The sequence below is a fragment of the Adelges cooleyi genome, unplaced genomic scaffold (genome assembly GCF_023614345.1).
Source record: "Adelges cooleyi isolate 19-005CV unplaced genomic scaffold, UGA_ACOO_1.1 ACOO_flye_CR_arks_rails_tigmint_CR_PRNA_307, whole genome shotgun sequence".
Classification (NCBI taxonomy): Eukaryota; Metazoa; Arthropoda; class Insecta; order Hemiptera; family Adelgidae; genus Adelges; species Adelges cooleyi.
Genome location: NW_026095978.1, coordinates 130,787 through 158,421, shown reverse-complemented (window position 1 = coordinate 158,421; position 27,635 = coordinate 130,787). Strand labels below are relative to the sequence as shown.

The window sequence follows — 27,635 nt, the reverse complement described above, 5'->3', positions numbered from 1 at the left end:
CGGAAGGACCGCGTCCAAAGAGGATATCCATTGAGCCGTACACATACTTAGGCTGTGCATATATTTACGTTTCAATTAACCTCACGACGGTCCCGGAGGATGTTAAAGGTCAACGAAACAACACCGAAAACGTTATTAGTTTCCAACAGGTACACAACCGACAGTATTATTATAGAACGTCACGGTATTATAGTGTTATACAATCCTTTTGGGAAAAAAATATATATATTAAGGTGGTCCTTACTCCTTAAAAAGTCTATTTTCGAATTTTAACCACGACATGCATCTCAAAAGTTTGTAAATACAATAAAAATAAGATAAAAAAAAATAAAGAATTGAAAAATGCTAATATTAACCCGTGTCCCACGAGGGTTGAAGTTTAAATAGAATTTCGACAATTGTGCACAAATCAATGCATATATTAGTAGGTAAAGGGTAAACTTTACCTACTACTTAGTTTGAGCTGAAATTTGTATGGTTTTATAGCTCGGAGTCCGCTGAAGACGGACGCTATACAGGTATGAACTATACCTGTCAACATAGTTGCTAGAAAAAGAAAATTTAACAAAAAATAGTCGGTTTTTCATCGTTTGCTACAACCTTGGAAAGATATTACATTTTCCCTTATAAGTGTCATAATTTGCCTTTCACTTTTATTTTAATAGCATACAAAATAATAGTTTATCATGCGAGCTTAACCGGCTATATAGGCCCAACGCTACCATCGTGTGATGGTTACTAGACGAGTACGAACCTGGGACGGGTAAGCAGCAAAATATAGTTAATATTGTATTATAATGGATAATATTTTTATAATCATGGACTCTATAAAAAAAACACTATATTATACATATGACACGCGAACATTAGGTGTTTTTAGATCATTTTTTTGAAAAAATCATAATAACCTATCATACATTCGCACACACGTTAGATGATTTTAAATGAAAGGACTCAAATCGGATGTACATGCATTTGCTATTCAGACTAATATACATGGCAACGTACCTAATAAACACTCTGTAAAATAGTGAATCGCAATTTAAAATTTAAAAATTGATTTTACCATAATAAGGTGTGTTTAGATTTGGTGCGTTTTTTTGTGAAATCAGTTTTTAAGTATTCATATATTTGCTGTATAGAGCAAGCAATATTTCCATTAGGCCAGATCATATTATTATGTAGGTAGTAGGTACCTAACGCTGTGCCGGCTGGGCAAAAAATATGTAAGCAAACGGCACTGATAAACAAACATTTTATCACCTTACATAAATTCTGAGTAGGACGCTTTTATTTACTAAGCGTGTAAAAATTATAAAAATAATCCCCAGGTAAACGTTTTTGGTAAAACAGTTCAGCTGTTATTCTATTATGTACAGTTGTAACTCTATACAAGTTCGAAGTAAACCTGAAGTGTTTTTCATCATGTTCTGTGGTGTGACAATCAGATTTCTAGCTTTAGCAATGATAATATTGTGCCATCGACAACAGCTGGTGGTGCTTTGTGAATACAGTCAAGACGAACGGGTTATCATGCTGAAGGCGCTCCTCGACAATTCAGCATGGGGTAAGATTGACGATATTGGAGCCCAAAACGTAGGCGATTCGTTTACCGGTCTTGATTTATATTTAACTACAGTCGACGCGTCCAACGTCGATGAAACATACCGCAACACTATTCATATGCTAGCATGTGTATGTACAAATGCAGTGTTACATTTCATAACGTTGGTACAAAGCATAACACAGCAATGCTATCGCGTGAACTGGTTGACGAAGAAAAGATTTAGAGACCGAAGGCGTTGCCACCGAATAAAACTACAAGGCACAATTAATGTTTCCAATGACTATTTTTGTCACAACTATACAAAACAATGGGAATTATTACACTTAGCAGTGCGTGAAATCAAAAAGAGTACTTACATGTTTATTTGCATATATGACGCGATGAATTATCTTATGAATTTGGTACAGCACGATCAAAAAAATAATTTAAATTTGACTTCGGTTTTACGTAGCGTGGTAGGGTTGCAAGATTTAGTACTGAATATAAACGACAGATTACCAAAATATCAAGAGGGTTACACAAATGCAGACGATAGTTCTGTAGTTACATTAAATCAAAAATTACACAAATTTTTACACAGTTTAGTAAACTTGTATTTGGTACCATTCACAAATGCCTACTGCATAATAAGAGATAACGTCAAGGTATATGAACCCAAACTAAGGTATAAGATTAATAATGACATACCGGCTGTCAAATTGAAAATTAAAACAGTTGTGGAAGAGATGGTAAGAAAATACTCGGAATTCGGTTTCAAGTACGTAAAACAAATCCAAATTAATCACAACAAACCAGAAAATAGTGAAGTGCGACATTAACATAACATTTTATAATATATTAATATGTATATTGTTTATATTTTTGTCGTCTTCTACTAAATTTTACAACATTATGTACAAGATAAAAATTCGATTATTCAAAAATCTAATTAATTTCCAAAAAAAGAAACTACTGTACATTTAAGTAAGTCCTCAACTATTTTAATAACTAATGCTAATTTCTTAAAAAATATAACGAACAATATGCATTTGAGTGAGTTTTTAATGTATTTTTGTAAATATGTATTCAATTTTAGTAAGAGGAGTTATGGAACGGCTTGTTTAAAGCTACTCGACGACTATATACAGAATGCTTCACAAAGATATGACAGATTTTATTTAAATTTATTTGTTCAGTTTTGTGCTATAAACACCACGGTTTTTATTGCTCTTCAGTACTATTGTAACTAATGTACCTAACGTCGCGCCGGCTGTGCAAAATAATAAGTAAACAAACGGCACTGATAAACAAACAATTTTTTACCTAACATAAATTCGAAATAGGAAACTTTTTTTGTGCTAAGTGCGTAAATAATATAAAAATAATCCCCAGGTAAACGTTTTTGGTAAAACAGTTCAGCTGTTATTCTATTATGCACAGTTGTAACTCTATACAAGTTCGAAGTAAACCTGAAGTGTTTTTCATCATGTTCTGTGGTGTGACAATCAGATTTCTAGCTTTAGCAATGATAATATTGTGCCATCAACAACAGCTGGTGGTGCTTTGTGAATACAGTCAAGACGAACGGGTTATCATACTGAAGGCGCTCCTCGACAATTCAGCATGGGGTAAGATTGACGATATTGGAGCCCAAAACGAAGAAGATTCGTTTACCGGTCTTGATTTATATTTAACTACAGTCGACGCGTCCAACGTCGATGAAACATACCGCAGCACTATTCATATGCTAGCATGTGTATGTACAAATGCAGTGTTACATTTCATAACGTTGGTACAAAGCATAACACAGCAATGCTATCGCGTTGGCTGGTTGTTGAAGAACAGATTAAGAGACCAAAGGCGTAACGACCGAATAAAACGAAAGGGCACAATAAATGTTTCCAGTGACGATTATTGTCCAAACTATACAAAACAATGGGAATTATTACACTTAGCAGTGCGTGAAATCAAAAAGAGTACTTACATGTTTATTTGCATATATGACGCGATGGATTATCTTATGAATTTGGTACAACTCGAAGAAAATTATTTAAATTTGAATTCGGTTTTACGTAGCGTGGTAGGGTTGCAAGATTTAGTACTGAATATAAACCACAGACTACCAAAATATCAAGAGGGTTACATAAACATTTTTAAACAGTTTGGTAAAATTGTATTTGGTACCATTCACAAACGCCTACTTCATAATAAGAGATAACGTCAAGGTATATGAACCCAAGCGAAGGTATAAGATAATTAATAACATACCGGCTGTCAAATTGAAAATTAAAATAGTTGTGGAAGAGATGGTAAGAAAATACCCGGAACTAGGTTTCGTGTACGTAAAACAAATCCAATTTAATCAAAACAAACCAGAAAATAGTGAAATGCAACATTAACATAACACTTTATAATTTATTATTATGTATATTGTATATATTTTTGTCATCGTCTACTAAATTTTACAAAATTATGTACAAGATAAAAATTTGATTATTCAAATATCTGATGTCTTCCCAAAACTAGAAACCACTGTACATTTCAGTGTGGCCCCAACTATTTTAATAACTAATACTAACTTCGTAAAAAATATTACGAACAATATGCATTTAAGTCAGTTTTTAATGTATTTTTGTAAATATATATTCAGTTCTAAATAAGACGCTTTTATGTGCTAAGCGTTTAAAAAATATAAAAATAATCCCCAGGTGAAATAATATGCAAACGTTTTTGGTAAAAGAGTTTTTCTATAATGCACAGTTGTAACTCTGTTCAGGTTCGAAGTAAAACTGAAGTATTGTCACCATGTTTTGCGACGTGGCAATCAGATGTGTGTTTTGTGAATACAGTCAAGACAGGGTTATTATTATCAGATGGATCACCCTTTATATAATTTAAAGGCTCTATATGTATATGGATATAGTATGTCCATACATTTTTTCAGGGATGGTCTATGGAATTGAGTAAAAAGAGATAAAAGCGAAGTGGATTGCCTGGGTTGGACAGAGTAAGAAGTCATAGGATATAAAATAAAGCTTGGGAAGGGATGAATTGAGATGGAGAAACTTACTTTTCCCGTCGGTTCCGTTGTAAAACAAACGAAAAATTATTATGAGACGAGATTCGGGCATTATTAAAATTGCACAAGCTCTGTGGTATTTAGACAAAAAGGCATATGTTTGTCTGCATTTTCTTTTGCCTAAATTAATACCTTTAGTTCATTGATCTTTAGCCTTGCGTCCAAAGACAATCGTAAACCGATAAAGAAATAAGGCAAAGCATAAGAGATTGAGAAATTTATAGAGAGAGAAGTGAAACATGGCGGAGAAGAAGAAAAAAAAGTAAAAAAAAACTCGCTGCCTGACTTGGAAAACTAACTTCTTTTAATATTTTTTTAGCTATGCAAAAATGAAGGCCTATTAAGGTTAATACTGGTAACTCGATACTATCAAAACGAAAAACGCTCATTATGTTTGCCAACCATAAGTAATATTTCTTTAACACCTCTTATCGTACAAAATATGACATAGGTCGGCCAAATTCTCTTTCTCTCTCGACCACTATGAATCCGTTTGATTGTTCGATGCTATTCTCTGTGCACTCCACACGTCATCCCCTCGTTTATTATTCCTTATGAATTTCACCCCGACGGTTATATTGTTACTTAAGCGTTTCTGCAGTATTATAGTGCGATGCCGCGGTGAGGTTAGGTTAGTTGAAACTGATATTATGTTTTACCGTTTTATTGTATAACACAATATCTCGTTTTTCCGCTTTGGACGCTTTGGATAGCCTTTAAAAACACATTACGCTTGTTAATGCGTCCGAGGGATATCACGTTTCTTCGATAATATGTAAGTATGTTTGTGTTTGTGTTTTTTTTTTTTTTGACAGACCGTTTCGCCGACGACCTGTGTTAAGGCTGACGGATGAGCTGAGATTTTGGCAATGATGTATGAGAGCACCTGCCCGCAATACTTGCCGGTCCGCATTATTCGAGATAATGCGATTATAAGAGTTTCGGGCCCCTACAATGAAATTGCCAATTGTATTTATTAAATAAACCGTTTAAGTTGTACCGTTTTATACAATAATAACATACTTGTGGCCCACAGACACCATACCAGACTGAATCGCAGAATAAATAATAATATTATATGGATTTTAGGTTATGTTCATCAACCGGCTCGTTGTAAACTTTTAGTAACAGCTTAATTAGAATATGTAATTATGACACTGAAAAAAACTGGCCATGACGTTTGCTAAACAACATATTATGCAGCACAGTTAATAATTTGGATAATGAAAATTATACTATAATATAATTATATATTTGTATACTTCATAAACATAGTAGGTTAAAATCCGAATTTTAATAGCTTTTGATAATTTCCTTAATAAAACAAATATTGTCTATATTTTACTAAACCTATTTTGAATATAATTTTCAGCTCTTAAGTCTTAAATTCGGTAGAGAAGGTATTGACATTTTAAATTTTGGATCTATGGCGTATTGCTAATCCAGTCAATTGGATGATAGTAAATAGTGTTTAAAGACACAAAACACACACACACACATATCATTGTGAAACTTATATCCTTCTTTTCAGCTCCCTATTCTCCATGGTATGCAAGGTATGCATGGTATCCATGGTACGGCACCGACCGAACCTAACTTATACCTACCGTTATTGCACGGTAAATAACGTGAGATAGTGTGCACTCTGTTAGTACGGTTATCCAACCAATATTGAAAGTTTTGCAGTTCATTATCGCTTTGTAAAGTTTTAATCGCCAAACCCACGAAGCGCCGATCACTTTTGCAATTAAGAACGGTGCAAACTTTTAACAACGACACTCGTATAAGGTGTGTATACCAGCGGTGACATTCCTCGGGTCTGGCAGTATGCCATAAATTGGGTGCAATGTGCCTTTGAAACTTCCAGCTTCTTAAAAGACGCTGGGTCGGGCCGAAACCGTTGTCTTTTGTACATCAAAGGCGGAATTCCGGCCGTAGAAAATGCTTAAGACATCTCGATAGCACGTGCACGCTTGACTGATCCTTAGGGATGGTTTGGTGTTGTCACCTCGACACCCTGACTTTCCCGTTCAAAGCGCCTTTGTACGAGCCAAGGTATGCCCCACTCGGTTTCAGAATAACCGGGGCGATAATAATGATTAACTTGTCACGTCGTTCAAAGAAATAGGATATGCCAAACCCCTCTCCACATGGTTCCTACAATATTTTCTCAACTCAACAACATAGACTGTGTGTGTAAATTAATTAAAACTATTACATTCCGTTGGCTTCGGTTCTGAAAGAAATAGCACTGTACTTTGTATACATTTCCGGATGTTCCTACAACGCTCAATATTAATTTAAATAACAGGCAACAAGTACTTGTCTTACTAGTAACGAATTGGTCGACGTTTGTTTGTATATTTTACCGATTGAAACAGTTTTTTTTTTTTTTTGTAAGCATACTATACAAATCAGTAGGTACACGTGTCTACTTTTTTCGATTTTATCAAAATGTTACAAACACATCTAAAGTTAATAATGCACTATTGAACTATGTTTGAACTGTACATCGAATTGGCACAACGAATAATTGTTTTCCAATTTATTCGAATAAAACTTCATACGTTATACTGATTTTATATATTGTTTTGTTGTAAACGTAGTACCCACGTAACTGTAATACTGTCTACTAACATAAAATAAACAACTCAATAACATAACATAACTTTACATATTATAGAGGTGTTACCAATGGGTGGCTTCCTTTCCAAGATATTCAAGATTTGTTATATAATTTAGAAAAAAAACTTGTTGTACATATTTTTGTATAGATTGTTTTTTGTAAAAAAAAAAAAAAATGTAACGTAATATTTTTATACGAAATGATGTTTTATTAAAATATAATTACTAAAAAAAAAAACACTTGCAAACTGTTTGGAAATCATTCGAATAACTTTTACTTGAATAATATTATATTATTATCTAGATGATTATTTTTTAAAACCCTGATACAGTGTTTGGTATTGGTTTCGCCCGGCCTGTATTGTGTAGCGGATAACTAGATTTTTAATAAAATCTCGGTCGCCGTCTCTGTCGCGTCTTGGGCGACTAGTGACATAACATAATAAGCAAACTACGGGAAGAAGGGGAGGAGGATAGGATAGGTTAGGTTAAGGGGAGAGTAGAAGAAAGACTATCGTTGTTCGATGGCGTTTTGTTATTGTACGGCTGGATGCGGTGGGAATAAATTATGCAGATGAACGGTTGACGTTCGGAAATAAGATTTTGCAAACATCTCTGTCGACGACAAGCGTTTGTTTTCGGAAAGGCTGACACAGAGATTGAGGTGTGTAAAACGTTTTTTTACGGTGACCGTTTATATAATATAATATAATACAGTTTGGCTGGCGAAAATTTGTTTTGAATGAGAAAAATTATTTCAATTATACTTGACTTACTGTCAACTTTATGTAAACAATCGTCAACGCCTAGTAATTATAGTTTAGTGTTTTCCACTAGATATTGATAATTTATTACGGTCCATAGAACCATTGTAAATAACCATAAGAACGTTAATAGTAATCATAAATCAACATTTATAATATAGTTCGTCCGATTCGCCCAAAGGATAATAATAATAATATGGTAATGCGTTTGTTGTTGTCAGTGGTCGGATGGTTTTATAGTTGTAATTAAAAGAAGTTTTTTTTTTTTGTTTTATATCCCAATGGTATTGTAGTCAACAATTAATAAATGATGTTGATGCATAATATCTATAAAAAAAAAACATTAGTATAACAGTGTGCATTTATATGTGACATGCACCATGTTTTTACTGCGTTCATCTCCATTATTATAATGGAACAACAGTAAATGGATTTAATACTCAGGAAAATTATTATTTACAAAATATATAATTGCCGTCGATTTCCAAAACTTTTAATAGTAATTTTGCTTTAAAAAAATCGATATTTTAACGAATTCCATAAAAAAAAGAAAACTACAAAAATATACACAAATGGTTTGCCAAATACTACATTTTATGGTAAAAATAAATACAAAATAATTGTTGGCTTGATAAGTATTAGTTATTGTGATTATAAAAGCTAAAATAATGGGTTTAAATGGTTTTTTTTTTTAGAAGCAAATGTACAAAAAAATGTTATCTCCTCGATTTGTTGTGATAGGCTTAGTCGGTTGCGAACCATTTAAAATAATAACTAACGACCACACGAGGACGTCAAGTCAATATTTTTTAGATTTATTGATATCAATAATAATTACATACATATTATATTGTACGCAATGCCATGCCGTGGATCAATAGTTATCAACAAAACAAATAATTATTCGTTAAAATTTGTACACGTGTGTTGCTTAAGTAAATATATTGGCTTTGTCAAAGTTTTGGCTTGGTTTATGGCATTAACGATAGGTTACTGTAGTAATATGTGCATCAATCGCGTTATCATAACCTAACCTTCGCATACAAAACAACTTGTGGAATTTTTTTCTTTTAAATTTTTACAATATAAACCGTTTCAATTAATTATGTCTTTGTAATTTGTCTATAGGATTAATCAATAACAGTTGTCTTTAAACTACTGACACTGATATAAGTGCTTTGTTTTAGACTGGCATAAACGGAGAGAATGGTGCAATGGTGACTTAAGATATTTAACCCTTGTACAACTTATTCGAGCCGCTTAAAAGATTCACTCAACAGATTCTGCGAGAACTCGATTATTTATATAGATACATTACACTTAAAAATAATTGTTTCATTTAACGCGTTTTGTTTTGTAAATATTAATCGAAAATCATTGTTGTTTTCAGTGTATAGACCTAACCAATTGTAAAAAATTAATAAATAATTATTAAACTCCACGGGATTAAGTTGCTCATATTTTATTTTTATTTTTTTATTAGAAGTGCTGCTATTTGGAACGCCTGGGGGTATTTCCGGCGCAAAAAAAATAATAATAATAAAATACAAACGGATAAAGTCGAGGCCGCCTGCGGTTGCTGTGTTAAGCCCCTACCGAGGTCCGTCGGTGGAATATTATAAAATATTATATTGTAAGTTTGGCCCTATAGAACTCTGAACTCGTTTGTATTCATAAAATATTTACTTAATAATTTTATGTGTGTAATTATAATTTATTAATAGAAATAAACATAATTTAATTTGTGCGATTTATGGTGCAAAGGGAAAATATGTGAAACATGCAAAGCTTGTTGAAGGTAAGCACAGGTGAAAATATCGAAGAATGTATGTTAGATCATAACCACGAAGCTTTGTTGGATAATTAGTTCGAGTACACTTAAAAACCCGGCTCGTCGAAAATGGTCTGCTATATTATTTTATAGAGAGCTAAAAGAAAACTGTACTATTACATTAACCACAACAGATGATGTACTGAAATCACCAACAAACGAAAAACAAGTCAATTCAGTTTTGGATACTTCAAAAAGATGAAAAATCAATTCTAATAGTGAAATAGTAATTTGTGAACGTGTCAATCAACTAGATACCACAACTGATAATATTCCAATTTATGGTTATTTTAATTTTAACGATATTCACAATAATTACTCCACCAAGACAATGTACAATTTGGTTGTATGCAGAATGCAATACCTGGTTTAAAAGGGATCGTTGGGAGGCTAATAGTGCATAATTTTGACGATTACCTGGGAATAGGAGGGAACTAGGGATGCACCGGCTTTAAAATATCTTAACGGTATTTTTTTTTTTTTTTTTGTAGTTTTCCTGCCCAAACAGTTAGTTAATAAAGGACAAACTTTCGGACTTAAGCTTATTAGCTAGTTTTTAGGGTCTATCGCCGGCCGTTTACTTTTCACGCCTTAAAGATTAAATGTGTGTTTGTTTTGTTTTTGCCCGACGCTTTTTCTTTCAATAATAAAGTATATTATTCTTCCGTCGCGGTAAACAATCTCGCTAATAGAACTTACGGGTTGGGATAGGAAACTTATATATTGTTAGGTAAACACAAGTGACCGATGCAGAAAAAAACTTCAGGTCACGTGGTCGCATACACTAACAGAGTTGTCTGAATTTCATATTCAGCAGTGATTCGTTTTTCATTATTATTATTATTATATTTTGGTTTGTGTCTCGACCATCGAGACATCTAATCTTCAAAACCTCTGAACCGGTTACTTTGTAAAACAACTCTATGGATCAGAAATCGTACCCGTGAGCAACATTATTTGGCAAAAAATTGAAAATGTTCACCCCTTCCCCTTCAAAATCGAGAAAAAAGTTTAAAAAATGACCATATTTAACATGGAAATGTTTTTGGGCTGAATAAAAAAATAAGAGACAAGAAGTTATAGATAAGATATAAGTGACAAGAGCTAAGATATAAGTGATAAGAGACACGAGATAAGTGATACCTATGTACTACAATAAACTGCAAAACCATATTATGCATGATTCAATGTTTTTTTTGTGAAGCGAAAAAATAACTAGTTTTTTAAACTTGAACTTACATTCTATGTATGAATTTTATACGATGGAAAAAGTGTTATCTCAAGCTTTAAGACAAAGAGCTTAAAAACACTTATAGACTTTCATGTCTCAAATGTTTTGAGTCGTCGATGAAAATAAAAGTTTTAATTTGGCACGTTCCACAGTCATAGTCGATAATTTAATATAACACCAAAAACGTTTGCCACACAGCAGATGTATATTTTTAAAATAATATTGTTTTCCATTGTTGACTGTTGTTAAAATGATTTTAGATCACATTTTGGTGGGAAAACAAACATAAATACTTTATAAATTTTACATTCATCATTTTCAAACCCTCGAATAAAAAAATATTATTTTTCGATAAAAACAATTTTTTGAAAAATTATCCACAGGGTAATTTCTTAATGAAAATTCAAAACTAATATATATTTTTTTTTATTTTCTGTTAAAATTCTGTGAAAAATTATCCACGTATCGTATTAATATACACATTTGACTGTTTTGCAATAACTCATATATAAAGTGTTCGGATATTCAATGTCGATCGAACAAATGGTATTAAAAATATTTGTTTGATTAATATTTTACTTTAGGCCAAACACAAACAGAGTTTTTTTTATTGTTTTCGTCCCTTTTTTTTTCTTGACAGTAACAAAACTAAACAGCACGCAAATAGCAGATCAATAATGTACATGTTATAATTAAGTTTAATAACACCGTAAGAGTATACTGTTATTTTTTATGATATATATATATATACATATATAAACCAGCCCCCGAGTGTTTGGAGTAGATAAGGAGACGGTGGACATCCTGTGTACGTTTGTTTAACGACAAATTCTAGTTAAGAAAATGCTCGGTATCTATCCTATTAGCAAACACACATGCATGTACACGGTAAGTACAACGGGGAAACGTCGGCGGTAGTTGTAACAATAATAACAATAATAATATGTATGTTGTTTGGCATGGCGACGGTACCGGCGGTGTTACTCGAAATTGCCATCCTATATTATTATTATTATTATTATTATTATTGTGTACAGTGTATACGTATACAGTGTGATCATTTTAACGTGAGACACTCGCGTTTTCTTAGAAAAAAAGCGTATCTTTGTCTTGTAGCACAAACTTTACCCATATGAACCCTTGTACCCAAGTTTATAGATTGACTCAATCACAGCATCTTTGGGGGTTTGATTATTTTTTTTTCCATATACGCCAACACAATGTATTTTGTACTTCAATATGATATACTAATAATACTCCAATGGAACCAAATTACTAAATGCTGTATTGAAAAAAGTAATAACTTGTCGCCGGGTGACTTAGCGACTCCAAGGCGAACGTTCGCTGGGCGAATTTATGATCCGTTTGATTTTTATTAGCCCGGCACTCGAGTGTAGTAGATTTCATTGATTTTTTTTTTTTTTGTTATTTTCTCTCTCTTTGCAAATGCCAAAAGACAAAAAGAGGTGTTAGACTTTTCCAAAACGGCATGAGCCGCACTTGATGACAATACATAAAAAAAAAACCGAACGGTCATTGGTTAATAATAATAATAACAATAACCAACGGACACAACAAGGTGGGGGAAAATTAAAATTGCATATTATTTCAGTTTTTAGGTCACAGAACAGCCATGGTGTTGTAACGAAAACGAGACAACTGTTCGAGACAATAGAAACAAAAAGAAAGAAAAAAAAAACGTACCGATGTAACAATAATGAATATTATATAATGTAGTTTTTATAACGACCTGATTAGTTAATTAAACTTGCTGGCCGTCGCACAATAATAATAGCAATTTGAATAACGTCGAGTCGAGTGGCCGCCCGTTCAAGACGAAGTCACGGCTGTATGTTAATTAAGAGTGAAAAAAAAAATATATATATATACACACAACCGTCGAGTACAATTACTAAAAGTGTAATTTTTATCTAGCAAACTAGTAAATAACGTACACCGTTGTGTGATACGAGCACTAATATAATATGTAACCTGACTTGTGTTAATTGGGAGGGGATCGGTGAAGAAGAAGTGCACCGAAATGTTATTTTTGTAGTTTTAAATGGTAATTATTATTCCGTCGTTAGTCGGTTGTCGTAATGTTATACTGTTGTCTCATTAATCGATTAAGACCTGACGTTATTATGCTTAAGCAATGCTACCACGAGATCTTCGTCGGTACACATTGAAGTAGCAAAATTGCCTATCTGACGCGCCGTCCAACTTCACACATAACTTGACAGACCTTGAAAATTACAACTAAAAATTGATTATACTTAAGGTCACCTAATTAAACCCCCCCCCCCCCCCGAAAAAAAAGTAATAGAGCTCTATTAGTTGTTGAGATATGAGCGTAGCCAAAAATATTCATTACCAACAATCATATTATGCCAAAATAAACAGAAGTAAAATTTTATACAAATCGATAAGTTGTTTTAAATTGTTTTTATTACATTTCTGGATTATTTACTAATCATAACTTATGTTTATGCATTTTAATGTTTATTTAGAGATACTTAAAACGTGTTGAATTTGTACAAAACTATTTTAAACATTCTCCTTTATTGAAAGAAAAGTATTAAAAAGTTATAAATTCCACAAAACTAACGCTGCAATATTTGTTAAAAAAATAAAATATATTATAGTGTTTTAGTGAAAAATAACGTTTAATGTTTTTCAAAAATATAAGAATTGTGTTTAAACAGCAACTGCCTTATTGCATATTTTATTAATATTGACAGAAACAGCGTCTTTAGGCAATGTATCCTTTTAGATGAATACTTTTAAAGTACGAATAAAACAGCGAAATTCTACAAATATAATTAAAATATTAGCATTATATTGTTAACAAGACATAACTAAATCTGTTTGACGTATAATTTAATGGTTTTTTTGAGTTTATTTTCCATAAACTTGAAATCGAATATTAATCAAAGATATCAATGACACAAAAAACTATAACTCTATACAACGGATTGCCTGAAAGCTTCCTTTAAAATGTCCACATCCTTGTATTGTGTATAATTTCGACTAACTACAAGACAATCGCATACGCCTGGAAACGACACAATAGTTGATTTAAAACAATATACATGTACATACATTATATAGTATAGTAATAATAATAATGTAGGTAATGTGTATACACACATGTAGGATGCTGTCAGTCGTGTAATTTGCGCGTGACTCGTTAATGTGTTTTCGACGTTCTTCAGTTTGACAACATAATATTATCTAAGATCTTGGAAATAAAAAACAAAAAGAACAGCGAAAAAGGTCCCATCGAAACGACGTTTGAAATTTAACTCGAAGCCGAGAAGGTATTTTTTTATTATATCCGTTCATCTGTCTCGGTCGGAAATTGAATTAGGACCCATCCAACTACTTTATCTAACCTTGTATCTTTCACGGAACGCAGTAAATGTTATGAGTACACGTTTTAATGTACACTGAACAAATTTTTTAAATATAATATAATGCAAAAAATATATACGTCATTTATATGGAACTTTTATTTTCTCAAGACCGAACGCGTTCCAAGAACTAAAGATTGAGATGTTAATAAAATATAGCGAAACATCTGGAATTAACTTTTGCCCACTGCCTTTGGCGGTTGTAATAGATCAGCTGTCGTTCGACCGTAGTGTAGTAGTCCAGCGACCGCTTGCTATGCGTTTAGTAGGAGACCGGGCTTTTGCCGGGCTGTGTTAGACTGTAATATATTATGTGTGTGCGCTAATTATCATTTCTACTGGTACCTGCAGCCGAACACAACCCGACCATAGGCATTTGTGTATATACGTATGTGAACATATTGTATTGTCTGACACGGATAAGGCGCGCGTCGACTGTCAGCTGTAATATAATTTATGGCGGGATGAAATTTCGCATCCTTGTTAACACAATACGGTCGCTCGCCCACCAACCCTTTGGACGCGTTCCAAGTCGGTCGTTTACAGAAGCGCCGGTCCGAATAGTATACACGTACATACATACACAAGCTAGGTTTATCAGGTAAATCCGAGAATAAAAGGTAAACGCTGTCCGTGTAACGAAATCTTCGGTTCTGTTCGATGTGCGTTGTGACCGTAATATAACTTCCAAAAGGGACACCGGAAATCCTTTTACACGACCCGTTCGCCAGTGTTGTTTATTAACAAAGCCAATAAACGTGGACAGCTTTCAAGAAAAAACAGTACAAAAAATCTGGCGCTCGGTATGTAGTCCACATTGTAAAGACAAACACCGTCTCGGTTCCGCATCGAACCTAAGAAGTCGCGACGGTCTTAGGTTTGTTATTATACGTCTGCGAAATATGATAACCACCATTTTAATGTCTGCGGATCTGAGCCGAAATGCCCTCTTCGAAACGGATACTTTAATACAGCGGTAGGAATTCCATAGAAGACTTATCTTGGAAAACCAATCGAATCGTTAATCTTGTGTTGTTGTATTATTTTTTCGTCGGTTCTTATTTGCCGAACAATATATTATAAAGACATATACATACATATATATATATATTTTTTTTTACCGAAAATCTTTAGAGGAAAAACAGAAGACAACTTTCAGCGTTTCCCGTTAGTTGTCAACGGCGGCGGTTGTGCGCGGACAACAGTTCTAGTATGGGCTTAGCGGTCTAAGATTTCCCGAAGGGTTTGTACATGTGATGTATTCCTCGGCAAGATAAATGGACATAAGGGTAAAAAAAAACTTGTATCAAATTTGTCAATATCTATATAATATATTATGTTATATTGATATTATATAATATATTATATATTGCGACTCATTTTCCATGCCTCTGTGGACCCGTACAAATGTCGTACTCCTTATTTTTTATCGGTTCAAAATTACACGGGACGAAGGATAGATACAGTAAAAAAAATGTCTCAAAAAAAGTCGTATACAGGGTGGTACATCCGCTGTAAGACAAAATGGATATTTTAAAAATTATTTCTTTCCCATACTTGTAGCACATGCCTTACTGTATGATTTACAATATTCTGAACATTTTTGTTTTCATCTCTTATAAGTAAAAAACGTATCTATTTTTAAAAATGATAACGTCAGTCTGTTCGTTTGCTATGACTTTGCAAAGATATTTACTCATTCCTTTTTGCCATGAACGTATCTAACGATTAGGGGTGTGTCAACAATTTCCGTGACGAAAGGGGACGGGAAAAATATAGGAGAGGGATGGCAAGGGGTGAGAACAGGAGGAATAAGGTAACTGATAAGATATTACTATTATATAACATTTATTGTAGGTAGAGTTCTTAAAAAAAAAATGAGTTCTAATAAATTTAGATTGTATTACACCGCCGATCCATCCGATTGACGACAGTTAAATATTGAAAAGCTAACATTTTTTTTTTTTTGAATTTTTTAAATTGAACAAATTAGATCAGACGGATCACCCTGTACGGGCAATATAATAGCAATCATATTTTCGCGACCGTATGTCTTTGGCGGGTAACAAAAAAATTAAAAAAAAAAAACAGTAAATCGCTTACGTCTCGGACACGTGAACCGTGTATAAAGGATAAAAATGTATTTTTTGTCCGTCTCTTGAGTATGCGAGGGGGGGGGGAAATGATGGGCATAAAATATTATCATACGAGGTCACCCGTCTCGTTTACTTGACGTCTCGTAAACCGATACTCCACGAAATGCTCCTTTTTCAATATTTTAATACGTCAAGATTGGTCAGACAGAGAGAAAAAACTATTTGGAAAAGTCGATATTAAATATTTAGTCAATTCGAATCGGTCGGTAGGTATACAATATGCAGTTGTCCCGATGTCGTGTGTTTACCCATAAGCTTTGACGGATAAGTTCCAAACACACACTGACTTGAAACGATGAAAGTTTAAACTTCAACAAATCCTTGTCTAAATATGAAAAGCTTTGGGTAATTGCAAAAAGTATTTTGACACTTTATAAGGCAAAAATAGCATCACTGCTTTGCAACAAAATAGCCATTAAATATACCTATGCTACTGTATTGGCTCATAACTTAAGTTACACTAAAGTGTTAGGCAAGTAGAAATTAATAATAACAATTATGTGGGTATATAAACAATTATTGTCACATTAAAATATGGTCAATGAAAAGGGTCACGATGACTTTTGGCCCATATCAACTTCAATAAAACCTTGGTTACCTTTCAAAAGTTGTAAGCGCCCAATTTTCCGCACGATCACTAACGCCACATCAAAATAAATCAAATAAACTTTTAAAAACAAATTAAAATGAAAATAATATGTATTGAAACGGTTGGAATATTTTGGAAATCGTTTTTCTTTCATGTCAAAAATCGCATTTAACGAAATGTCGATTAATGTGCTTTTCATACAAGTGAAGTTTCCGTGAACATAAAAAAAGAACTCTCTAAAGGTTTTTAACCTCTTTGGCCATCCTAGCCCTGTACTGCTTTATTTCACCACGTGCACGGCTGTTACTTCTCGTGTTGTTTTTTTTTTTTAAATTATAACCAACATATAATTGACATACGTCCTTACAACACTGCCACTAAAGTTAAACTCTGACTTTACTTTGTTTTAGACAGTTCTGCGAACATCCGACATCGAAGGGCTTTGATCTGTACCGAAGTTCCGGATCGATATTATGACTACAAAATCACAATCAACTAATTTTGAAGTGTACACGTCGTGACTAAAAATGAATTTTCCTATTTATTAACTCGGTTGAGACGTTTTAATAATTTCTCAAATAGTGCAACGAGGCACGTCTACCAGATTCAAGCAATACCAATATGTATATGCATAATAAACGTTGTGAATTATGTTAAACGTTGCGATGGAAGAATATTGCGTTTTACGGTGTGTACACAATATTGGAATAAATGGGGGAAAATACTGATTTACCAAACAAACAGTTGCTTTTGCCGGGTTTGATAAAAATTAGAGGCGCTACCGTCGATTAGATTGTGATGCAAATCAGCTTGAATATATACTCTGTTGTCGCCGCCGTTGTTATTGTTGACCCGACTGATTGGTTTAAGCCGTTTCGCTGGAACGGCAATTTGCAATATCCTGAAATTCTTTATTACAAACGTTTAATGTACACAACGGCTGTGTAAACGTTGCAGAACAAAGTAGGTAAAATATTATGTACATGCTCGGTTTGACATTTACAGTGCAACACTTATTGCCTGCTTTCAACGTCGATTTTACTATTTTGTCTTTAGCTGTTCCTCTCCTACTCATATAGTACTCGTACTGCGTACACATATAAAACTCATGTACGTCCCTTAACAGCTATCTATGTAATTTTTTTCTCTTTACAACAGGAGTCGAATAGCCTATTTGTCCCGAGGGGAATCACACGGCTATATAGACCGCGGCCGTTCAATCCTTATGCGAGAGAAGAACAATGATCGCATGACTCGAAATAATAAAAACAACACACACACACATCTCTTAAGGCCATCGCTTCCTAAAGTAATAGACGGGGTTCGCCTGCGCTACACTTGCCCTTGTGTCTACCTGTCCGTACAATCATCTGCAGAAAATATTATGAAAACGGACACGGGTTGTAATGTTATGTTTGTGTTGACACTTTCGATTATTGTGTTGTCGTTAGGTGTGAACACATTTTTCCAGAACAAACAAAACGTCTACAAGTCGAACAACCCACGCACGCGGCACAGACAAGCTGTTATTCGATCAAAACGCTTGTACAAACAAAAATAAAACAAAACTTGGTCTTCGAAATTGTTTTCGGAGTCGTTTTTAACACGGGACAAGGTTATTTTCATCACAATCCCATCAGTACCAGAGCGAGGCTGCAAGCAGAGGGATACGGGAAAGCAAGAAGGGTTTCGGTGGTGGTGATTGACAAATTTTGATTCTCAGATCGTTGGCACTGCTGATCGTATGCAGGTGATGATAATATAGGGAACGGCTCCTCTATTATTTTATGTTCTGATTAGACTCTATATTATTATACTCGAGACCGGATTAGGTCACCGTCTCGTATATGATAATGTACCGACCGTTATTATTATTATTATTATTATTATTATGTATGCACTCAGCCGTTTCCGAAAAACGGTTAATTCTTAAGCGAAAATCAATATGTCCCCCAGGCTCGGTCATGTTAGGCAAATAAGATAATACACGTTTTTTTGTCAATACAATACCTATTTAGTTTATCGTTGATTTTCCATTGTGTCCTGTGACGGAAAAATCGAAGAACACAAAAATGGGGGGGGGGGAAATAAGTATTGAAATTCGGCTGTCGATAAACGTCGTGCCAAGGTCGGTAGATTGAGTGTTTTTAACCGTTATTCGAGCTCGGACGGGAAAGCTCTGTGATAGTTTAACATGTAAACAATTCCGATGGCAAACATTAATCACTTAAGTGTACATTAAACGGAAACGTTAAAAACAGTTCCGAAATATTATCGCTGTCATCAACAGGGGGAGTACACACGAGGGGATGTTAGAAAGAGAGAGAGAGAGAGAGATAGGAATAAAACAGTACCCCTACAAAAGATCCCAACGGCCCATTTCTCTCCTCTACACGCGGGGCGATTGGCTAAGGATAAGACCCTTTTATTTTGAATTGCAATTTTGTAGTATTTCTTTTTAAAAACTTATTTGTTTTTTTTTTGTTATGTTATAAAATATTTAACTTTTTTTATTACATTCAAGAGATCTGTCGACTTTTGAAACTCAACCGGTAACTTTGTTTAAAAAGCTAATTGAATATAATATGTATTAATAATATTTCGATTCGACTGTGGAAAAAAATTAAAAAGATGAAAGTTCGGATATTCTCTGATATTGTCTTCAAAAAGAACAACGGTAAAATGGCCATTATATTAAAAGAAAACGAGTGTCTTATCCTTAACGAATCGCCCTGTATGTACATGGGAATTGTTGTTGATTTGTTTCCATCAGCATTTGGTTCAGCACACTGTAACGATAAAAACGTTTTTTTTGTTTTTCGTTTTTACTAGAATGATGTTTTTTTTGTATTATCATTTATGTTATCACTTTACAAACCGATTACCAAGTCCGGATTAACGTGCGTCTGCAAGGCAGGTCTGCCATTTGTCAATAACTATAATTGTAAGGCCTAGTTTTGGAAGTGAGTCAAAATGTGAGTGTCTTGAATGACAAATAAATGAAAATAATTTTTTTTTGTCATCTTAAGTCGAATGGTTTTTATTATTATAATTAATTTAACTGCACATGATTAAAAGAAAGAGGACATACAGATTTATACTTTATTATGTTTAACTTATTTTGTTTATAATTGCATGCAGAATGCTTCTAAAATTATAAAACATACATTATTCTTATTAATATAATATTATTACCTCTAAAAAAGTTGATTTCCTGTTACTTCTTGTCGATTTCGACGGGGTCGCGATATTAGTAAAATATTATTTATATATGATACAAATCATAGGTATTCAAATTTAATGAATAATTTTACTATTTCACATTAGGAAAGGCCAAGCTGAAAACATTTATAATATTGTGTATGGTGTTCGTTTGAATCAAGACCCGGTTATTGTCATAATAATATACAAGTCATAATATCTCAGTAAATCAACACAGACTTAACAAAAAAAAAACAAACATATTTCTATCAAGGCAGAGGTGTAACACAGTTGGATGATTTAAGTTTTTCTCTTAGAGCAACATTGCGTTCGGGGTCGGCCGTGCTACCTACTTATTTATCCAACTTTTAGAACCGATTACATCTGACAAACCGTTAATAGATAATAGTTTCACTAGTCCACGGTTACCATTCCGGTTAGTTGACTATTGTATGTATGTTTGACTTATTTGTGTGTGTGTGCTGCAGCCAGAGTTGCATGCTATGTTCGAGTGGAGTTTAACTAACTGTTATAAAAAAATATGACAATATTAAGGGAAGCAGACAACATGATGTTGCATACTTCTGGAAAAACAGATAGGGGACGACCGGTATTGTGTGCGAAGACGATGTGGGAGATAGTGATCTCAGGCAGATATCTAGAGGACAATGGTGGCCGATGAAGAACACCGTAGGTACCTACATTGTGTACCGATCTCGTCCGTGTTGTGTACGGTGTTGTAATGCACTCGCAATAATTATTATTAATTATCCCGGTCAGGCCACCGAAGCGACCGCGTATAGTAGTAATATATCAATGCCAAATGGCGTTTTTATCGTTTCGGTGCGCCGTGAAGTGCAAGTGGTCGTGTCCCGTGGAAAAAGTAAAATAATATACTGCCAAGGCGAATCGAGGGTGAAAAAATGAATCACTGAACTGTGCACACGAAACGGTTTTTATTTCAGTGCCGGTGGTTTTCGACGGTTGGACGTACACTCAAATATATATAAATAATTAGATAACGATAATTCGGGTCATAATATTATATTATATATGCATGGCGAGCGAGCTCAATAATTGCGAGGGAACGAGACAAAAAAAAAGTGCAATGAACGTGGCCGTGGGACGATGATATACCTACGCTTTGCTGTCAGCCGAACTCGTCTGTAAAGGGTTAGGTGAGTGTGATAAAAAAAAAAAAAAAACTATTATTACCGAACTCATAACAGCTAACGGGTTCGGTCATTTGGACAAACACTGTGGCCATAATTTAAACACAAAACAAGCTGATGTCGTTCAGATAACACTATCCAACTCGGAGGGCTGTGAAAATACAGTTTTTTTTATTATCAAGTCTGTTGGTTTTATTTCAATAAACGAGTCAAACAGAGCGACAGAGTCAATGTACGGTATGCCTAACGATTTTCGACAGATGCATTATCGCTGGAAGAGTTTCCTTGGGAATTCTTTTTTAAGGTTTTCAAAGTATCCAAGTACATTAGTAGCGGATCGTCTTCCGTGCTCGTGTCATTTACAGTTTCCCCAGAGATGTATTTCCATTATTGTTTTTCTTTCCATATTCATCTTTTTCGGCGCACTCGAATTGCTTGAAACAATAATCTTCCTCCGTCTCGATAATATACTTTGTCTCTACTCGTGTAGGTACATTCCATTATCGGATCACTCCCAGGCTATGTCGTATTCACTTTAGACGACGCTTTAACACTTGACATTATCATCTGCACCGTACTCGCCTTTTTTTTCTTTCCATTCTCACACTACAAACTTATACAATGCCACATTCTGATCCATTTAACGATGCCTGAGCCCATGGCCTTTACACAGAACCCATCAATCTGATTGGTATCCATTTATCGCACAAGAACACCTGACGTCTCTTTGCAGATTTCATCTAGCTTTTCTCCAGCTCTTTATTTTTTTTTCACTCCTATACAATGTACAACGAGGCAAAAAAACGCAAAGCCTAACCGCCACAAGTAAGTTCTATATGCATTGTCCGAGGCCGACTCGTGCGGGTTGACATTTTACGTGGTTTTATGTATAAACGGGAAAAACTGCTAAACGACAAAAAAAAATATAAATATACGAAATTAATTATACATTAGTAATTGTATTTTACCGACAACTGAAACATTTTGGTTAAAAAAAAACCCCGGGGGCGACCGACAGACGCATAATCCGGCCGACTACCGTTAATCCGGTATTATAAATGTTCCAGGGCTTAATTTGTCCGTTCGCAAAAACCACCGGCGCCAACTTAATAATAATTTAATCAAACACGACCGTAATGTCGTTGTATTGATAACGGCGATAACCGCAGCAGTCGATAATAGCAATGTTAAAATACACAGTGATCCATCCGATGTAAGACACGCTGAGACAATATAATATAGAATATAGCTCCATAAAATATATATAGTCAAGAAATTTAAAAAAAAATCGAAGCGTTTAAATTGTTCATTTTTTATCACTAGATTAATTATCAAAATAGTCGTTTGCTCTGACTATTTGCAAATCTTTGAATTTAAGATCAATATTTGTTCGGTTTTTCCAACAGTAGTTCAGCGACTTTCAATCGAATAACAATGTCGATAACACTGTAATTGTGTTTAAATAGGTAAATAAGGTATGTTAGGAAAACAATTACGTTCAAAATATTTATATTTTCCCAGAAAATGAGTGTCTTACTGGTATTGGCTATGCGTTTCTCTGGGATAAAACCATAAGCAATATTGTTTTATAATTGTATTACTTTTTTGTCGACCCAAACAACGGTTGGCTGATAAGTTAATTATTAGCGCCAAGGGCGGCCACTTAACCTTAGTCGATACACACATAATATACAATGCATCATACAGAAGCTCATTCGTCTTCTAATGTTGGCGTTTAGCAACTTTTGACTGACGGTCAGCTGTTAATTTTGTTTTCTTTCTTGAAAACTAAACTTGTCCACGAGCCGGTTGATTTGTGATAATTTTTTATCCTAAATATATATATATATATATATATATATATTCGACGCAGAGACTATTAAAATTGTGTCCAATAGAAATAACGACGTACGCCATTTTTTAAAAAATATTTTACAGAATAATGAATCATGCTAATCGTTTACAATAACAATAATAATAATAATGTTTGTAAGCAATCGCAGTGTAATAAGAAAAATAGCAATAAAAAAGTGAACGTAAAAGTATATTATAATAATAATAATTAATCAACGAATTATGTCATCAAATACTTTTGCACTTGTATCGCCTGAGCGGTACAATTGCTAACCGATTTTAGTTGATGAATAATACAAAACAAGCACAATATAATAATATTTTCTCGTCGTGTCTTAAGTATTGTTGTAAGATAAACGTGCCGTTGGAGTTCTACAGCGACGATACCGATATGAATGGTAAGATCTAAAAAATACTAAAGACAATAACAACAACAAATACATGAATCAAGGACAATAATTGGCGATTTTCTTTACCATCGAAAACGTCAGGAAATCTCGACGGAAACGGATTTCGGTGAAATACATATTTTTTTTTAATCATTAAAAACGCTTAGGTAAAGCTGCTACAACTTGTCCGGCTGACCCGCCAAAACGCAATAACGGTAATTATTATACTTACTACCCCCCAAAAAAAAAAACCGTTTACAATATATTATTAGCATGCCGTTTGAGATTTTTATCGGTGCAAACTTGCAACGGAAACCGTTTAAGGGAACTTTTTTGAAAAGTGAAACCGACAAACCGTTATATTATTATTATTGTTATTGTTATTTAGTCACAATGTTTTCAACGTTAGCTGGCATTTAAAATGTTGTTTTTCTTTATTTTTTTTTTTGTTTTGTTCGCCTTTTTCCGTGTCGTTCACCCCCGTGTGTGTCGATGTTACCCGGCACAATATTAATAGTCTGTGTGCACAACACAACAATATATTATAAAACCTGCCTAAATACAGTGCGGAAAAATTTCCATTTTCCTATTTTATACACCTCGCATGCCGTCCCGCATTCCTTGCACAACACTGCATAATATTATTATACCAATAAGATAGCTGCCGCGTCATCGACAGGGTAAACTACGACAATATTTTTAAAAAAAACCGTTTGTTGCGGGAGTCGATATTTTCCATTTAGGTGTACAACACACACGTGCACTTGAATAATAACGTTTTCGGTTTAAATCCGGTGTACGCGCTAAAAGGAGGGTGCATTTGGATTTTTGTCATACTTGTTGTTTTTTTTTTTTTTTGTAATTTTAAAACGATTTTTCTCCGAGTGCTAGGCACCGATCTGGTATACAAAATTATTAATATTTGTAAATCTATAATATTACGGAAACACTTACAAACTCTGCGACAGCAGTTTCGTGACGCCCAGCTTGGACATGGCGTTGTTTTTGAAACCGTCGAAAATCGAGTTGGACGGACTCTTGTTGGTGATATTTTTTTCTGCCATTTCGTCGGCGCAGGTGGTGACCGAACGGATTGAATTCAGAGAGCGAGAGTGGTGGCCGGGAATTTATCAACCGATCGGTTAGGCGTAGTAAACGAGGTAGTGCCGGATCGACGGACCGCGTTAATTCGTTGAATTTGAAAAAAAAAAATGTATTACTCAAAAATGTCGTAAATGTAACGACGCCGTTATTGTTTTGATTTTTCAGTAAGATCTAAGTACACAGACAGACGGGTACTCTCTCTCTTCGGGTACTTCCCGACGTGCGCGACAAGATCCCTCTGGACAAACAGCAGCAGCAGCAGCAGCTGGCGGACGTCGTGAACCAAAACAAAGACTGAGCACGGCAAACCGGCGAGCACACGCTTTTTACACTTACACGGCGGCGGTTTTTCCGCCGTTTTCAAAAGGGGGCGCGGCATGCGGCGCCGTACCGCCGTCCCCCGGCCAATGGAGGGGGACCCGCGACGCTCGCGCTCCCCGCCGGCCTAACTGGGTCAACTGGTCGCCCCGTACCCTGCCGGGGCACCCTCCCCTACCATACCGGGGGGTGAGTACCGAGGGGTACGGGGGGCACACGCGGGGTAGGGTAGTCGAGCCGTACGATTTTTACGTGTCTCCCCCGTACCCTTCAACCCCCCCACCGTATATTATAATATACATATTCGTATCGCATACATGGACACAACACACGAACAACGGCTATAATATTATGGTAAAACATAATATAACCTATACCTAAATAATAACAAATAATAATAGGTACGACACAGTATGACGACGTGTGTCGATACCGACAATATTGATATGGGGGGACATCCGCGTTTGACACTAATTTTTGTCGGTAAATGAATATTAATTCTTTCCCGTACTTTTGCAGGACGTACTTTTTTTACTAGAATTTGTCAGTAGTTTAATATTTTCAAATGATTACACCAATTTATGATTCGATATCGATAGCCATGTTGAAAAATACAATTAAGAGGGCGTCGCACCGGTGATTTTCAGTGGTAAAAACATGTTTAAGCAGACTGAAAATAACTCGCTTAATTTTGATTTTAGAGTAAAAGCACCCATTATAAAATTAAAAGAGAACATTATTCCGGAGGACAAGACGGTGTGTTTTTTTTTAAATTCATTTTTTGAAAAGTTACAGTCATTTAAAAATGTTAAAATAGTCGTTATTTCTAAACTATGGATTGAGCGTTATACTTGGAATGATGAAAAAAACACACCGTTTTGCCCTCCGAAATATTGTTTTCTTTTAATTTTATAATTGGTGCTTTTACTCTAAAACCAAAATTAAGCGAGTTATTTTCAGTCTGCTTAAACATGTAGAGATAAAAAAAAAATTTTTAAATCGCTTTTAAAGATGCTGTGATAGTCTGAAAAATAAATTAACTACCAAAATAGAGTCTAGTTATTGAACTAATAATTACACATCACAGTTTAACCTTTAAATTAAGATTTTGTGAAAAATTGCCTATACTTTACTCCTTAAAAATAGGCGGTGCGGCGCCCTCTTAATGGGAAATTGTTGTGCTACTGTTATAAAAATTAAAAACCTAATTTATATTGATCTTAAATTCAATGCTTCACAAAGTAATAGGTAACGATTAGAATGATAATTTTTTGTTTTAATTTAAACGCTTATGTTTTTTAACATTTTTTATCTACACGAATCGGAATTTGTTAAAAAGAAAGATATGTTCATTAAAAAAAAAAATACATTTTAAAACAATTAGTTGACATAAGTGACATGGGTGCCTTTTGACATATGTTTCAAAGATATCTCATACAGACAATACCTATTATATGACGAAGGGCCTTTTTAACACAAAACGATGAGTTTACATAAGAAGATAAATAAAATATGTATCTTAGGTCCCTTTAACAAATTCGCATTTACATATTTATATGACTCAAATCATATGTTACCTTTTAAAAAAAACCAAGTCCATACTCGTTTTACGCATAAGGGATGTAACTATGTAGGTATCTTTTAAATATTAAGAAATATAGTAAATCGTGTACAATACAAGTATAGGTAAACCGTATGGGTTTTTTTTTTGTACAGTGACATTGACAAAAACGAAAATTATAATAATGACAGCACGGTATTAACAACAACAATTATTTGACGGGTTTTTTTTTATTAAATATTGAAAAGAAATAAAAAAACCATTTCCGCGAAATAGTGTATGTACGCAGTTATATTTTTTTTTCATGAGGTTAAAGGAAATTATATTCGCATTATTGCAATGTTCCGGTTAACGGATATGGCGCATGGAAGGGAGGGTGGTTTTGTATTGAAACAAAACATCAAAGAAATGTACACAAAACCTGAAAACCATTTACTTAATTACTAACAATATGTATTAAAATAGCATAATATAAGTACGGGCGCATCGAGAACGTCGAGTGCCCTTTGCACGGTTCGAGTTTCGCGAAACGGTTACTGTATAAATACACTTAGTATGGCGTTTCATACTAATATATATATATATATAATAATTCATCTTAAGGTGAACATTTTTTTTTATCATCCGAGGTCATAAACTATGATCAGCGTGGACCACCGCAAGTTTATAGCAAACTAAGTGTTGACATACTGATTGTAACTAAACGGTAGGAGAAAAAAATCCTATGATAAAACAAAACAAAAAGCCTCCGGGACGCCGACAGTCTTACTCGGCGCCAAGCTGGGGGTGACTATTTCCCACC

The 27,635-nt window shown here is 34.3% G+C and overlaps 1 protein-coding gene across 1 annotated transcript in view; it reads right to left on the bottom strand.

Moving 5' to 3' along the window:
• LOC126839796 (synaptotagmin-7) overlaps positions 1–25,228 on the bottom strand; it is a 107,737-nt gene extending 82,509 nt beyond the window's left edge. Inside the window, exon 1 of the mRNA XM_050575206.1 lies at positions 24,805–25,228. Within this exon, the coding sequence (XP_050431163.1) occupies positions 24,805–24,914 (110 nt within the window). The 5' untranslated portion in view covers positions 24,915–25,228. The remainder of the gene's footprint in view (positions 1–24,804) is intronic.
• Positions 25,229–27,635: the final 2,407 nt, after the last annotated feature.